Source organism: Taudactylus pleione, unplaced genomic scaffold (assembly GCF_031769625.1).
Source record: "Taudactylus pleione unplaced genomic scaffold, aTauple2 ptg000289l, whole genome shotgun sequence".
In the NCBI taxonomy this organism is placed as follows: Eukaryota; Metazoa; Chordata; class Amphibia; order Anura; family Myobatrachidae; genus Taudactylus; species Taudactylus pleione.
The window spans coordinates 481890-499407 of record NW_028284691.1 but is presented as its reverse complement, the minus strand read 5'-3'; the positions used below and the strand labels follow the sequence as shown (position 1 = coordinate 499407).

The following is a 17518-nucleotide window of genomic DNA, read 5'->3' as shown; positions in this document are numbered from 1 at the left end:
AAATGAGGCAAATGAGTGGCTTCCCTAAATGCATTGGGGCACACAAGTGCAGTGCAACTTAGCACAAAAGGTCAAAGAGGCATGTGCTGAGCCCTGACTGGTGGAGCTTATAACATGCTTTTGTGACCCATGGAGATCAGCAGCAGCCTCATGGGAGGGATGCTTCAGAGCCAGGCAGTGCCCGCTAGGCATGAGTAATCTTTGCTGAATGCTGAGGAATGGAGAACCCCCCACCCTGTAATGAACAGAAGCAGTATGTTATTTACTGTTGTGGATACATACATATACACATGTATGTAACATGATTGACCTATTAGAGAATACAGTTTAGGATAAATGAGTTTGCATATTTGTTTCTTTTTGACCATATCTGCCATCTCACAATACATACTATTGATAGCTCCTATTGAATTAGGACTAAACAAAACCAACTTAAATGTGCAGCTATTTATAAGTTATAATTATAACCTACAAAAGAAAATCTTTTTTTTTCATTTTTTATAAGAATGTTTTTGTTTTTTGGGCAGTATAAGCAGACCTGGCGACAGGGGGGACTAATGGGACACTCGTAACGGGTCCCGAGGTTCAGACGGGCACAAAACACGGTTGGCGGACTGACTGTTCCAACCGCCGCGACCCATAGCTGCCACCCAGCCCCTGCTCTCCTGTAGCCTGGCCCGGGCAGAACTGGGATCGTCATAGGTCACGTCGCCGTGCATGGCTCCCCGGCTGGCCGTCAGGCCGGCTGAGCTGCTGCAGTAGTGTTGGCTGCGCCACTGCGGTAGTGTAGGCTGTGCCGCTGCAGTAGTAAGGACTGGAGTTGAGGCTGCCATTAGGAATGGGGCTGGGGTTGGAAGAAGGTTAAGGGAACAGAGGAAGGTGACAAGGGCTGGGGGCAGAAGGTGACAGGCTGGACACAGAGGAAAGTGAAGGAGGCTGGGGGCAGAGGAACGTGATGGGGACTGGGGAAGAAGGTTGCAGGGGCTGGAAGCAGAGGAAGGTGAAGGGAGCAGAGGAGATGAAGGAGGCTGGGGGCAGAGGAAGGTGATGGTGCCTGGGGACGGAGGAAGGTGAAGAGGGTAGAGGAAGACGAGGGAGGCTGGAGGCAGATGAAGGTGATGGGGGCTGGGGGCAAAAGGTGACAGGGGCTGGACACAGAGGAAGGTGATGGGGGATGGGGGTGGAGAAAGGTGATGGGGGGCTGAGGGCAGAAGATGATAGGGGCTGGGGACGAAGAAAGGTGATGGGGGGCTTCTGAGCTGATGGTTATGAGAGGCTGAATTTGATGTAGGTGATGAGGGGCTGACGACTAAGAATGGCTGGCTGCAGACACCATCCCTTCTACCATCCCTTCTACAGGGCCGCAACTAGGGGGGGGCTAGGGGTGCGTGTGCACCGGGTCACAGATTTGAGGGGGTGCCGCAGGGCCGCTCCAGGGTCATGAGGAACTAGCGGCGGTGCATTGCACTGGAGCCCGCCGCAATAAAGGGACCTGCGGCCAGTGTCAACAGCAGACAAGCAAGGCATGCTGGTGGCTGCCACGGGAGAAGCTAGGAGGCAGTCGGGTCGGAGGAGAGGCAGAGGAAGTCCCTCCCCTTCCCTCCCCTCATCACACCCCGGCGCCTCTTCTCTAAGTTGGTGCGATTCCGCACTTCCTGCCGTTTCCCCGGCACCGTCGGGAGTCTGAAGTCCCCGACATAAAGACCATGGTAGCCAGTGGAGAAGAGCCTCCCTCTCTGGCCCCTGCCTGCCAGCCCAGCCCTGCACATCACATCCCAGCCCTGCCTGCTCCTGCAAATGGTAAATAAAAGCTTTTTATTACTGAGTGTGTGTGTATGTATATATATATAAAAAAATAAGTGTGTGTATATATATGTGTGTATATATATATATATATATATATATATATATATATATATTATATAGGCTGCACTCACCAGTTTGTAGAGTAGAAAACAAATTATTTATTACATTTGTCAGCAAGTGTTTCTTCATTGCTGACATTTTTCTATAAAGGAATTTTTTATATATTTTATATATATATATATATATATTATATTTTGCATACCTCCCAACTGTCCCCATTTCAGCGGTATAGTCCCACTTTTTGGAGATTGTACCGCTATACCACCTGCAGGCCACAGTGTCCTGCAGTCCGGAGGGAGGTTGGTTGGGCACTGTCGCACATGCGCTCTTCATCCGTGTTGAGACGGGAGACAATGGGGCTGCCCCACAGCTCTCAGAGGTCTGGCCAAGCCCACAGCATGGCAAGAACAAGGACATGACTTGCAGACCCACCCCAAAAATGGGGCTGCTTATCAGAGACTGGGGGGCGCCAAATACTGCTTTGCCTCGGGTGACAAAGATCCTAGTTTCGGCCCTGCCTTCTACCCCTGTGGCATCCACAGCACTGACATCAAGAAGACCTTGCAAGAGACGGCAGGCAAGAACTACAGCCTGCATCATCAGTGACAGAGAAACAGTGTGGTAAATCATAGTCTATTTTTACTTTATTTAAAGGCTGGCTTTTCTTTCAGTTAAAAATCTCATGCTTCCCATATCACATATGCAGGGGAGGGATGTGCGGTATCAGGGGAGGGTGGCGAGAAGGTGGGGCCCCCAGAGATATCACTGTACCGGGCCCCGAGATTTCTGTAGCCGGCCCTGATTATAAGGTGAAGTCTGAGCTTGTCTTCCCCCAGCATCGTGTGTGTAGTGGTGGCTGATAATAGTTTGTGGCATGAATGCAATGTGTACTATTGTGCTACACTTGCATTATTAGTGGTTGCATGAATTGCAGCATGCAGGTAACCATCCTCCTCCTCTCCCAGTGCTGGGTGGATAAAATGTCTGTATATGGATGTGCTTTTAGCTTCATGTGTTCCCAGAGCTGCGCAGTAGTGCTGTGTTAAGTGTTGTGTGAGTGAGTGAGGCGACTGGGAGAGAGAAGTGATGTCCACATACAGAGGCCAAATCAACAAAAGCAAAGACCCCTCAGGCTTACTGATCTCTGTCATCAGGTAGATGGTGTGGCGGGTTACTTCAGCTGCACTCAGCGATTAAGGAGTACTAAAATTAAATGATATCTTGGCCCCCCAACCTAAAAATGTTGTAGTGCCACTGTGCATAATGATAATTATACCACTTGTGAACACTGATGATGAAAGTTAGAAAACAAGTTTCGACTTACACATTGTAAAGACTTATTTTATCCTATAGGAGATACTATCTATATATAAGACACCCTGAACTTCTGTTCTCACTTCAAAAGTTACTTTCTTTGGAACTCCCAGGTGACTGCTATTTACAGAGTGTAGCTTGAAATACAGACTGCTGTCAGATGTAGCTGAACATTATATAGTACATAGGGCCTGATTCATTACGGATCGCTATTGCGATTACGCATGCAGACGGGTGATTGTTGCGTACTGCGCATGCATCGCAGTGCGCATGTGCAAAGGCATCACTGCGAACACACAGAGATCGCGGAGACCACGCAGACCCATCGCAGAGTGACAGGAAATGGGCGTTTGGGGGTGTTCACTGGGGAGGGGGATCGGCAAAACGCAGGCGTGTCATTGCATTTGAAATCCATTACAGGGGCGTGCATAAATTAGCCAGTGCGGTGGCATACGCAGATTGGGCTCTCACTGCATACAGGAAGGTTAGCAATTTCTGAGTAAGGTCTGACCTTGTGTAATTGTGCGTGAGGCTCCGATGTTACTTGATGGTCCCAATGTTTTCACAGATTTGCAAAGTATTACAGATGTGATAAAGGGGAAGTGGGCGTCTTTATGTTGGCCTGCGAGAGCATTGCTATTGCAAACATTAGCATATTTTTGCAGTGGGCTTGCGTGCGTAATCGCAGCTGCGATCGCAATAGCGATCCGTAATGAATCAGGCCCATAAATCATACTTGCCTACACTCACGGAAGTCACAGGAAGCTCCTGATTTCCGGATAGCCCCCCACACCCCCGGAAGTGTAGGCACTTCTCCCACAAATGGGGGGAAACTTACTAGAAATCTGCAGTCCATCATTACGGGGCCTGGGCTAATGATGCAATTATATGTTAATGGCATAATTTGGTCATTCACCATGGGAGGCGGGGCCTAATGGCGCGAATGGTCTGGCCCGACTGCTGCCTTTCCCCGGGCTTCTCCCGGGGAGGGCAGATTAAAAGTCAGCAAGTATGACATAAATATGCTTTAACAAGAAAACGGATGCTGACAAATGACACCGTCTGTCTCCTCACCTCCTTCTGGAGTCTGGAATGTGACAGGGGTACTCTTTGGTCCATCGCCTCGAGTGTTATAGGCCGCAACAGACACCTGATAGTGACTAAACGGATGAAGATTTGGAATTATGCCCCAGTTTCTCCGACCAGTAAATGACAGAACATGTCGCTGAGTGTGATGCATTTTTTCATCTTCTAGATTTTTCAATTTCCAGTAAATTATCTAGAAAACAAACAGAGACATTAATTGAAAGTGAGCATTCATTCAAATAGAACCAAACTTTCTGTTTAATGCCACCACGGAATGACAACAGGGAGACATTACATCAATGAGGCACAATGGTGGAGTAGCCTTCACATTATACTGTAAATTATGTTTAATAGAGCTTGTACAAGCAATGACCAGACATCTTAGAATCAAATATAAACCATCCATGGCACTGTATGCTCCATAGCCGCGATAATATACAGCACACTGATGGTAAAGTATGCAGCAAGCTGACTGCACCATATCTGATATTATATACAGCTTCACATCTAATATATAACACATTGAGTCCGCCACAGTTGATATACAGGCTCAGGGTACTTTTCTCAAGCAGGGCTCGAGGCGCTTTACAGATACCATGAACATAATGCAGAGGTTTAGATTTGCATAAAATACAGGAACCATGAATATAATACAGAGGTCAGGCAGATAGTCTGGATCATCAGTTCCAAGGATTATTCATCCTACCCATGAAGCATCCAGGTGAAGTGAAGCAGCCATTTTAGGCGCACTACCTAGGATTACACTGGGCAGAATAGGCAATGTGGAAGAGATGACACATAAGGCCTAATTCTGAGTCGGATGCAGTGACGTCTGTGTCTGCATCTTTTGCTGGTCACTCGCCTATGGCTTTATGCTAATGCCACTACAAGCCCGTCCCTGTGTACAGCCGTGCTTCTGAATGTGCAAGGCCTGAGACGCCCACTGCGCTTTAGACGCTGAAATACCAATTGCCTCAGATGTAGGATCTCCATCAGTGTATGGCCTACAATGTGAGTGACTGTACGCTTGGCACCACAACCACTACAACGACACACGAACCATCTCCGTGCATCTAAATAGTCCCCTCCCAGTCCAGGAAGGCCCATTATACTTGCAATACATTTTAGAGTCCGTGCGACTCAATCAATCCTGTGACTCTGTACTCACACAGAGTTTGCCACATGCGCATCAGCATTGCATCTGACTCAAAATCAGGCCCATAATGGAGGAGATGGCAGCCCTGGTTGCTAGTACAAACAGCAACTTATCTCATTGCCACAGAAATATTCAGCACACTGACTGCACCAATGAGGAAGTATTCATTGCACCATGACTAAAGTATACAGAAGACTGATTGTCTGACTAATGAAGTATTCATTGCACTGATTGCACCATGACTAAAGTATACAGAAGACTGATTGTCTGACTAATGAAGTATTCATTGCACTGATTGCACCATGACTAAAGTATACAGAAGACTGATTGTCTGACTAATGAAGTATTCATTGCACTGATTGCACCATGACTAAAGTATACAGAAGACTGATTGTCTGACTAAAGTCATATACAGTACCACATGCTGTCTGTGTACATTTCTTTGTATAACTGTCACATGACTAATACCACATCAGGTTACTGCACACGCTGTATGTGTTCTGTTCCCTCCGTCCAGCTAAACATATACAATACCTTGTAACCTGACAGATGTCCTCGTACTCTGTCCTGGGAGATTTCTGTCCATGTCACATTGGCTATGGAATGGTTTACGATGTCCACTGACACATTAGATGGAGTTGCATCAGGAGCTGAAATGAAATATTGTAAGTGCTTTAGGTATCTTTTGTTACCAGTGCACCCATTTATTTGTATTATTAGATAGTATAGAAACAGTTAGCTGTGTATAAGTACAAATAAGGTGGAAATATCTCCTACAGATGTGTCCTCATACACGTAGCCTCCTTATGTCATGAGGCGCGAGAAGCCTGGCGTGAGTGAGCGACGCCGAGCAGTGTAGCACAGCAACTTTTCCTAAACGCCACTCAATCTGTGCCAGAGACGCCTGATGACAATCAATGGAAATTAAGACAACTCAATTCTACCTTTATTGTAACATTTTAAAGCAGAGTCTTTAGAGCAGGGGTCTTCAAACTTGGCCCTCCAGATGCTGTGGAACTACACATCCCAGCATGCACTGCACATAGTTTTAGCATGCTGTTATATCAAAAAGGTGGCAGTGCATGCTGGGATGTGTAGTTCCACAGCAGCTGGAGGGCCAAGTTTGAAGACCCCTGCTTTAGAGTCTGTTCAGTTTACCATATCAGAAAATGATACTCACTGTCCTCTCCTGAATACATAATGTGTATCTCTGGCTCAGGGGCACTTCCCATATCATTAACAGCTTGGACACGGATGTCATACGGGACATAGGCTGGTGTGTTTCTTATAGTGAATTGGGGATGTATGACTTTCTTATGATGCCATTCTGTCTCCAAGCCATGGAGGCGCCAGCTGACTCTGTACTCCAGTCCTGGACTGTTGTGCTCATCCAAACTCAGAGGCTGAAATAAACAATACGAATGTACTGTAGAACTGTGAAAATGTATTGAACTATCTAACAGAGCAACAATTGGCACATTCAGGGTGAACTTCCTTCCCTATAGTGATCGCAGAAACATGGAAAATATATTCCTGTAGAATATTTCTGGTGATTGATATACAGAACATCTATTTAAAAAGAATCAACACGATTTTATTACAATTTTTTTTTTTTAAACACAACATTAATACCTATTTTTAAAAACATCAACTGTAGATAGATAGTAAAATCAATAATGGGAGCATTGTGACCTCGCAACTTTACATTTCCAGCGGGTAAGCTAGATTTACATTTCAGCAGTGATCAGATGCAAGGGAGACACTGGGGGAGGATACAAGGATGCAGAGGGGTGGAGAGGTCCCCCTGAGATTGGCAGCCACTGGAAGATTATTATTAACATTTCTGACTAATTGCATGAGATGCGACCATGTCAGGTAAAGCCCAGCCTGGCGAGGTCTCATCTGATGTGACCACGCCAGGCAAGTAGTTAATATCCAAATGACAGTTCTTTACACGGGATGAGGTAAAAAATGCCGTCTGACTAAACCCCGGTGTCCAAACTCTGACGCGGGACTAAAGACAGGCGTCGTAATTCCGACGCCCATCTAGATCCTGATGCCAGAATCTAAACAGACGGCTTCCCAAATGAAGGTAAGCCGGGTAGTGTTAGTGCTTAGCTGCGGGGGGGGGAGGGGTTAGGGTTGAGTTAGGGAACTCCCGGGGGGACTTAGGGTTAGGCACCACCCCAGGAGGGTCAGGTTTAGAGTGCGAGGAGGGGGGGTTAGGGTTAGGCACCACCGGGGTGATGTTAGGGTTTGGCACCACTAAGGGAGGGTTAGGTTTAGGGTACGGGGAGGGGAGGGTTAGGTTTAGGCATCACTGGGGGGGGGGGGGGTTAGGGTTAGGCATCAGCGGGGGGGGGAGGTTAGGGCTAGGCACCACTAAGTTTCGGGCTTCCAGCGTCAGTATTTAGTCTGCCGTCATTACATCCGGCGGCATTACATACATATTCCCTTTACACTATGGGGGCAACTCAGGGCCTGATTCAAAGATGGAGGCTAATACCACCGATGCTGCAAATTCAAACGCAGAGGTTGTGGGGAAATATGCAAATGTCGCATGTCAACATGTTTAAAATGTCAACGTGTTTAACTTTATAATGTCGAAATCATAATGTTCACATTCAGTTTTTTGCATATTTTAGCCTAATTCCTAACCCCTAACTCTATATTTAAGACTAACCTTAAACCTGACCCTAATCCCTAAATCTAACCCCTAAACCTAAAATACCACAAAAGTGTACTGTCGACATTCTGATGTCGGCATGCTAAATGGCGACAGTATGCACATGTCAACATTTTAACCATGTCAACAATTGTTAATGTTGACTTTTTTATTGTCGAAATTATGTCCATGTCAACATTCTGACGGGCAACATTATGACCGGTATTTGTTAGAGAACTGCAAACAAATACACACAGAGTAAATAAGCTTGATGGAAACAGTTACAAAATAAGTGGTAACTGTTATAGGACTATCAGCATTACACGAGTAGGAATCCCCTGTGTGTATACTAGCCTTAGATCTTGATTGTCCTCAGAGCCAGAATGGGGGCAAAAGTAAACCAGGCACATCAAGGAATGGGGAGAGGGGCGCTGAAATGCGGGGGCTTTGCCTGCCCAATCAGGCGTCCAGGAAAACATTCTGGAGGCATGTATGTTTTGCACTTAATCTTGCTGTACCAGTATATCAGCTGCCTGAGACTAAAACTGTCACATTTAACTCAATTATATGACAAATCCTAGATTTACATCAAACTATAAAATTATTTTACTTACTACCCCATTGTGGGATATGTTCAGTAACCCAGCACAGGGGATGCCGGCACATAGAATACCAGCGCTGGAATCCTGACACCTGTCAGAATCCCGGCACCGGAATATCGACCGCCGATATCCCGAAGGCAAGTAGCGAGGTTGGGGGGAGGGTAAAGGTTAGATACTAGTGGGAGGGTTCGGGTTAGGCAGTAAGGGGGAGGGTTAGGTTCAAGCACTAAGGAGGGAGGTTAGGTTCAGGCACCGGGAAGGGAGGGTTAGGAAAGGGGGAGAGGGAGGGTTAGGATACCTACTGACAGGTGTCGGGATCCTAACCCTCTCGGGATGCCGGCGTAGGGATTTTGACTGCCGGAATCCGGAGAGCTGTCAGCCCATACCCATCCCCCCCTACAGCACCACACAATGGTTCCTAACACTGGAGACAGATCTATTGGTGTATCAGCATTTTCATTGTTAGATAATGAAAGGCTACTGGTCAGTCAGTCACATGTTATAAAACTGCCTGATACATTGTGTAAGGATTACCGTAGTATAGTAAAGAGCTTTACAATGGTAGTTAGAGATCTCCTGATAAACACAAGGAGACAAACATGATAAATTAGAGCCTCTGTGGAAAATAAGTATGACATTGTGATACTACTGCCATTAATGACTAATTAATGGTGCTATAATATCAATTGTGTTTCTCAGCCAACCTGTGAGGCCAACAACTCATACTGTATGTGTGTTTTCAATAATACCAGGTTAAGACATGCAGCTCTTAATTGATGGCACTTTGCAAAGTAGAAAATGCAGAACAATTTCTTACCAGAATGATTTCTCTGCTAAAGAAGTTCCCAAACTTATTTCAATCACGACACCCTAAAGTATCAGAATTGTTTTCACTGCACCCCTAAGTTTAAGTTTGTTATTGAGAAATGTAGAAAAATATCTAATAAAGTGAAGTAAATTGTGCTGACCTGTCATCCTTAGGCTCAGTTATGTGGTGGTGGACAGCTTTGTGCTTCTGTTTGTCCACATATTTACATTACATTGACCATAAATAATTTGATTTGGTGCTGGACCACCAACCTGAGGTACCCATGCAAGTGTCCCAAGGCACCCCAGGGTGCCACAGCGCACAGTTTGGGAACCACTGCTCTAGTCTATAACACCAGTCCCTTTCCTTCGTGAACTTCTTTGTCATTACCAGCATCTTCAGTGCCTTTTCTTATCATTGATACAATAGTTGGCAAACGTGAGGGAAGACATTAGAGTATGGATTACCCTCACCAGATAACAATTCTGCTGTTCCTCAAGATTATAGCAGTTGTTCCAATACCACCTGAGAGCTTGCCGTTCACATTTTATTGTCCTAAACCTATCCTAACCATGGAGGGATGTGAAGTGATGGAAGTACACATCCATGGTAGATAGAGAAGTTACGTCAGTGGTAAATTAAAGGGCTAGGGGAAGGCATGCTGAAATGTGGGAGCTGCTGGCTGTTGCTCCTCTATATCAACATTAGGCTGAGAATTAGGGATGACAATCCCAAACTGCCATCGGAAAAAAGAATGTGATGGTGGTAACCATCGCAATCCTGGCATCAAATGGTAAAAACACTTCTGATCACGAACATTGATGTTTGCAAACCATCTGTTCCAATGGCCATCCCAAGGTTACAAGCATGATGGAAAAGGATGGGTTAAGGAACACAGGATGTCTATTTCCCATCCCCTGACACAGAGATGCTAATCTCAGTAGAATTTCATATATAAATTTTCAGGAAACACAGGTTACAGCGTTACACCATGTATGACAAAATCACATATTTGCCTGAGAAGTTTGTCCCTAAGAACATCTGCCATGCAATGGACCATCATGGTCCACAGCCAAGCAGCTCCACCATGCATTCTTACCTCCCATCTCACTGTCATTTCATCAGGTCTGTTTGCTTCACTGTGCACAGAACGTGGGTTAAAGTCAGGAGCTAAAACATTAAAAAGGCATAATGTAAAATAAATGCAATAACTGACAAAAACTTAGTTGATGTAATATATATATGTGTGGCAGAAATGATTACTTGTTTAGCTGAGTTCTGTACAAAGAAACAGAAAACCAAGCGTGTTCAGTAGATGTGATGCCTCCTGGAACCAAATTATACATTTTGCTAAATATTAAATGACAGACTATCATTAGCAGAAAGTGCTTCTTATAGGAAGCTTTACTGCTTTTATTACGGCAACCTTATATAGATGCAGCCCCTAGCCGATGCCGTTTTCTGGGCATTCATTGTTTTTTTGTGTGGCTTTTTTTTCTTCTTTTTATGCGCATTGAATAAGGAGGACCGCCCAGAGCTGCCACTGCCACACAGGGGGTTTGGACTGTAGCCCAGGCAGCCCACCCCCGCAGTAAAAAGATAGGATCAGCCACTAGGGAGGAGCATACGATATGGCAAAACAACCCACATGGGGCGATTATGGTGCTCTGGCATCGTTTTTTCGATGATATTCTCTTTGTGTGGGAGGTAGACAAAAATCTTTCAACTTCTTGCAATTATTTAAATCAAAATGATTTTAATATACAATTAACCTTTTGTAAAAGTTGATATTCAATAATCTTTTAGACCTGTGTATTTATGTTCAAAAGGGATCTGTGGAAACCAAAACCCACAGGCAACCAATGGATTCTAACTCTTCTATTCATATTTAAGTGAACACCATCATAATTGGCTAGAGGGGCCTAGGGCAATTTAAAGGCTTAAAAGGAATATTCGCAACCATCAGCATTAAATATCCTAATAGAATACATAAGTAAGAGATTTAGAGGAAAAGGTTAGATTATAGAGGAAGCTTGAAGTATGGTTAATCTGATAGAAAGGTCTGAACGAAGAGAAAAAATTCTAAGAAAGTTTCAGATCACACGAAAATACAATTGTGAGTGAGCCTTCTTAACAAAATACAGTCACTTCTTACTATAAGAAAATAGAAAATTATTGTTTTAATAACTGAATAATTAGAAAGGATTATATATTACAGAAATAAGTATCAGAAAAAACAATAAAAAAGGGCTTTATCCGTAAAAGACAAATTGGTCAAAACTTGTCTTATAGAGGAAAAAAGAGGCAGCATTAGTTCAAAAGGTTTCCACAGATGTGGTATGTGTCTTCCTGACGGTCCTAGCTCACAAAACAATATTACAAAATTTATAGTAAATGGGCAAAAGTATATAGTAAACCATTTTACTGCTTTTGGAATTAAATCCATTTACAAGAAATTTGGACTATATCCACCTTCTTACATTGACTATCATTAAAATCGGCATCCAGCTGGTTTATGGTATCATCTATAATCATTGATATATATTTTATTGGCCATTTTTATAATGATTTATATTGTCTTATGATTGACTGTTATTAAAATTGTTATTTTATATTTACTAAAGAGATTTTTATCTATCAGCGCTCTCTTTATCTTATTTTTAATTGCATATCTATGGTTTTGCGGGGTGCTCCCAAACACCCCTTTTGAGAGCTGCTTTATTAGCTGTTTTCACTATTAAATTATTTATGGTGTGCGCCTGATAAATACTTCTTTTTAGTATTCATTAATTTTACTACTTGTAGCTCAAGAAATGTAGTCTATGCTCTGGAATGCGAATGTGGCCTATTCTACATCGGCAAAACTATTAGATCACTGAAAGCCCTCATTTCAGAGCATACCTACAATATAATAAAATTCCTAATCACCTATTCAGTTTCATCTCATTTTAAGTCCTATCCTGTTGCAATGAGAAAGGAATAGAAAACTTTTAGGGTATTGAACAAATATCCAATACATAGAGAAATAGATATCAGGATCAACATTTATCCAATGGAGATAAAATGGGTGTATATCTTGAAGACTCTTATTCCAAAAGGTTTAAATGTGGACTTTGAGCTAAAATGTTTTGATGGTTTGGTATTTCTGTTTTTCTATTTTATTTGATATATTTCTGTATTTTTCGTAGATTTTAATATATGTTGTTATTATTTTTCCAAAGCCTTATATGAACTCTGATGAATTCTTCCAACAACACTGTATGGACCATAAAGAGAGATTAATTAAATGAGAGTCTCTTCCTTATTGTGGAATGCATTATTTATTACCCATCATAAGTCGCAAAACTAGCTCCGTTTCTGGGACTAAAGGCACAAGGAAAGTCATCTTCATCTAACTTATAATGGAATGCAAGTTAACCATTATGTATTGCAGCTAAACCATATCCCAATTCGGTTTTCCGATTTAAGATGCAAAGAAGTTTTTACTTCTGTCTAATTTCCGTTTTTTGGCAGACAAATGCAGCCTGGTCGGAATACACTCCATTCCACTTCATGACTAAGAGAAATTCTAAACGTGTCCACAGTGGGGTTCCAGTGTGCTCATACTAAAGGTAGAAGGAATCATCTGGATTCTGCAGAGTGTCCAAGACTTTGTATTTCCTTTGATGTGCCCTGCAACCCCTGCCTTATATCAGCATCTGGTATGCACATTGACTGACTATTACCCAAGGAGTGTTTCTTTTGTAATATGATGTGTCATATATATTTGAACCTTTTGGTACAAGTTTTTATTTATTAGCTTGATGTTTTATCAATAAACTTTTTTTGAATCATCCAAATGTGCTGCACTATCAGTATTTTAAATTTCTTTCATTGATGCTGTTGGTTACGTAGAGCCACTGGGGCGATGGGCGCTTACCTACCCATCTCCTAGTAGGCTGAATATATAGAATGGATGCATTTAGCGATTTTTAAAGGATCAGATTGTCACTGGTGTAGTTGGAGTAGTCTCACCTACCTAACCACCAATGGATGGTAGGCTTCTAACCATCATTCCTCAGGTATACACACTATATGAAGGGGGACAAGTGGTGACTTTACTTCACTTCACTTATAAACTTCTTTGGAGAAGCTCCACAAACTCTTTCCATTAACAAGAACCATGTTGTGAACTCTATTGTTATATCAGTGCTATGCTATGATATTCTCTTGTTTTGTATGTTTTTTTCTAAAAATATAAGAAAATCCTGTGAAGAAAGCATTGGATTAAGGGGAGCGCCATATCAGGAAATTATATTCCTCATATTAAATTAGTAAAAATTGGTTATAATTTTACTTTATTCCCTGGAGACTTGCAGTTTATACCTGTAATCCTTGCTCTTTTGTTTATATACCTGTCTTTTTGCTATCTTTATTTGTATTTCTAAGAAGGCAGCATTCTCTAGTTAGATAACTAAATCGGCACAGTCCTCTGTTGACACTATTAAAGGGGCACAATTTTATATTTATATCAATATGGGGGCAACGTTCTCTAAGTACATTATTAATGGTACGCAGTTATATTTTAATTACTAAATGTAATGACTTAGGCATGATTAGTTTGTCATTCTCCTAAGGAGGTCAACACTTGTAGTGGCTGGTCCAGTGCATGCTGGTACTTGCAGTGCCAAGAGAACGAGCACTGCAAGTGTTTTATTCGCAGTAAGATACTGCTCCTCATTGGCTTTATGTTTATAAAGTAGCTGGGCTTTCCAAAGCTTCGCTTATCTTTAGAATGTAAGCTAGCTTTCACGAGCAGGGCCCTCTTCCGTCATGTGCTTCTCCTTACTTATACTTTCTTCTACTCTTTACTCCCCACAAGGGCACCTAACACTTAGTTGCTGACTCCCTGCTGCTTTTTTTTTTAGCGTTATAATCGCTAATGCAGCAATGAGTATAAACCATGTCCTTGTCCTGCATTGTATTGTATTGTACTGTAAATCACTGTTTTTTTGTTCACCTATTTGTTTCTGAACTATGTAAGGTGCTGCGGAACACTTGTGGCACTATATAAATAAAGGATAATAATAATAATATGCATTGGTAAGCTTTAGCGAGCAGTCTACTTCAATTGTATTTGTGTTGTTGACCCATTGGACTATGCTGGGTCAAGAAATGAAAAAGAAGACAGGTAAGTAACAACCACTACACTACAGAAAATATGAGGGTACTTTTATTCATTTTTCAAACAACATTAACAAAATTAAGGGGGCACTAAAATTATTGTTAATTAGGAAGGTTCACTAAAATTACTGGTTATTACTAAGAGGGGTTACATATATTTTGTTAATCAAAATAAAAAGGCGCATATATTATTAATAAAATATGGGGTAATTTATCTTATACCCAACAAAAGGGAGCACAGATATGTTTTCTATAAATAAAGGGACCACATATATTCTTTATTAAATTAAAGGTACACACATTAATTTAAATAAACTGTCACTTTTTTTTTTAACCCTTGTATCCATAAGACAGGAGTACCAGGAAGGTGCCAATATCATGGCAAAGCTCACAATCCATGCACTCGCAAAAAACAACTGTATTAGTCATTCAAATACCACTCTACAAGTATTGTATCATTTGTGTTTTGTTTAAACTTGGTTTATGTAATTTACTGTATACTGTAAACTATAAAATATTAAACTTTTACACAGGATAGATGAATACAATTCAATAATAAACAGTTACAATTGTGTAAGACTACTATATAAATGTAAATATTTTCAATAATTACATTTCTTACCAATATGCATTTTGGAAATGATGTACAAACTGCAGAGAAAAGTGAAACACCTACAAAGAATGACACTGGGGAACAATTCAGTGACCTTATAAAGCTGGTTATTATTTGGGAATAAAATCCATCTGTCCATTAAACCAAGGTCAAAGAATTCCCTGAAAGGTTATGAATATCATGCTATCTTACGAGCTGGTCCACAGCCAATTATGATCATTGAAGGTAATGTATGCTTTATATACTATGTATACTATATTTGTATTCTAGTCTTTAAATATTTATGCAAACTGCGTTTTGTTATACACTATTGGCAAGTAAATGGGTCCAAATTATCCAACAGGAGCAGCATGCTTTAGTAAAAGTAAATAATAAAGTAGGCGCTACTAATATTAACTAAGAACTATTCTTGCTCAGAGCCGTAGCTAGACTTTTTGGTGCCCTGGGCACCAAAGAGTATTGCCCCCCCCCCCCTCATTTTTCAAATAGGGACAAAAAGTGTTTGGCCTCATGAGTAAGGGCCACGACAAATTTGATGTGTCCGTATGATGATGAAGGTACCAGTCGTATTATGCCACAGTTATATTGGTGTCACTGCCAAATACATTGCTCATACACAATAATTGTGCAGTATAACAGCCCTAGATGTAGGAAGCGCTGGTAAAGCTGCAGCAGAATTTGTCCATCGTAACAGCCGTGCACAAGCCTGGAGCCGGCACTGTAGATTACTGAGTAAAGGTATAGAAAGAGTGCTAATTGTAATGTACTGTATATGCAACGGGTTTGGTATGAAATTGAGCCGCCGGTTCAAATCCTGACAACGGTTACAAGGTTATTCGAGGTGTGCTGGTAACACCTCGGTTGGAAATCGGTGTCTGTGTTCACTACTGCCATCAGAAATTATGGAGCCAATAGCTCCATGTGTGAGATGTCTGACTGCTATGTCATAGGTTTGAGTCCCGGGTATGACAGTATTTTAAAGTGTGTGTTAAATAAAAGAGGTTGGGACTGAAGATGCTTGGGGAAGTGGCCATATGGAGGGGGAGTCAGTCGGTGAGGAGATAGAGGTGGCCAGGAGATGCCAGGGATAAAAGAAGATGACGCTACAAATGAGAATGATTATAAAAAGAAAATGAATAGGCCCGAACAGCGCCCCCTGCCCTGCGGTGCCCTGTGCCGTGGCACATGTCGCACCACCCTAGTTACGGCCCTGTTCTTGCTATTCGATTACATGTACTTTTAGTAAACAGCTACTTCAGTAATCACACATAATAATAAGCTCCAATCATTACACATCGTTTCCAACAAACAAAACCCCAACTCTGGCATTCCAAATTGACCCACCATCTGCAAAAGTGCTGATGTTCCACCAAGTGTCAACATAGATAAATCTCCCTACATTGCTGACTTTCTTAACTTCCATTTCATCCTGTCTTCTTTCTATAGATTCCTCTCAAAGGCACCATCAACTCGATCTCTCTGCTCTCCCCAACCACCCACCCACCCACCCCATATTCCACACTGCCCATGACTTTGACACCTACTTCAAAGACATATTTTACACCATCTAACAAGTAATCTTCTCTCAACAGATACCCTTACCCATCTGCTCACTTGTACTCACCTATTCACCCTCACTTCTTCCTCACATGAATTTGAGCCAGAGGTCTCCACTCAACCTGTCTCCTCAGCCCTGTTCCCTCCCGCACCCTTCACTCCCTTTGCCCTAATGCCAGTCAGCACTTAGCTCACCTGTTCAACCTGTCGCTCTTCACTGTCATTTTCAAACATGCACTCATCTTGTATATAGTCATGAACATATCTACCTTTCTCTCCAGCTACTGACCCATTTCTCTTCTCCCCTTTGCATCCAATCTTTGAAGATCTTATCTGCTACCACCTGAAGCACTTCTCATTCTTTTCTCGACCCTTTGCAATCAGGCTTTACCCTCTACATTTTTCCCAGAATATCATCAATAAAGAGACCAATGATCTAATGTTGGCTAAGTCAAAGGGGGTTTATTTACTAAAGTGAGAGTTTCTAGAAGTGGAGATGTTGCCCATAGCAACCAATCAGATTCTACTTAACATTTAACTAGCACCTTCTAGAAAATGATAGCTACAATCTTATTGGTTAATATGGTCAACATCTCCACTTCTAAAAACTCTCACTCTAGTAAATATACCCCAAAGAATCACTTCTCCCTGCTTACACTGATCGACCCCTCTGCCACTTGCACAGTAC

At 42.3% G+C, this 17518-nt stretch overlaps 1 protein-coding gene across 5 annotated transcripts in view; it reads right to left on the bottom strand.

Moving 5' to 3' along the window:
- Positions 1–17518, bottom strand: part of CHL1 (cell adhesion molecule L1 like) — a 193916-nt gene that overhangs the window by 34829 nt on the left and 141569 nt on the right. For all 5 annotated transcript variants that reach the window (XM_088482453.1, XM_088482454.1, XM_088482452.1 and 2 more), the window contains 4 exons: positions 10597–10667; positions 6603–6825; positions 5957–6072; positions 4255–4459 (listed from right to left, as the gene is read on the bottom strand). In XM_088482453.1, coding sequence (XP_088338579.1) covers positions 4255–4459; positions 5957–6072; positions 6603–6825; positions 10597–10667 — 615 coding nt within the window. The remainder of the gene's footprint in view (positions 1–4254; positions 4460–5956; positions 6073–6602; positions 6826–10596; positions 10668–17518) is intronic.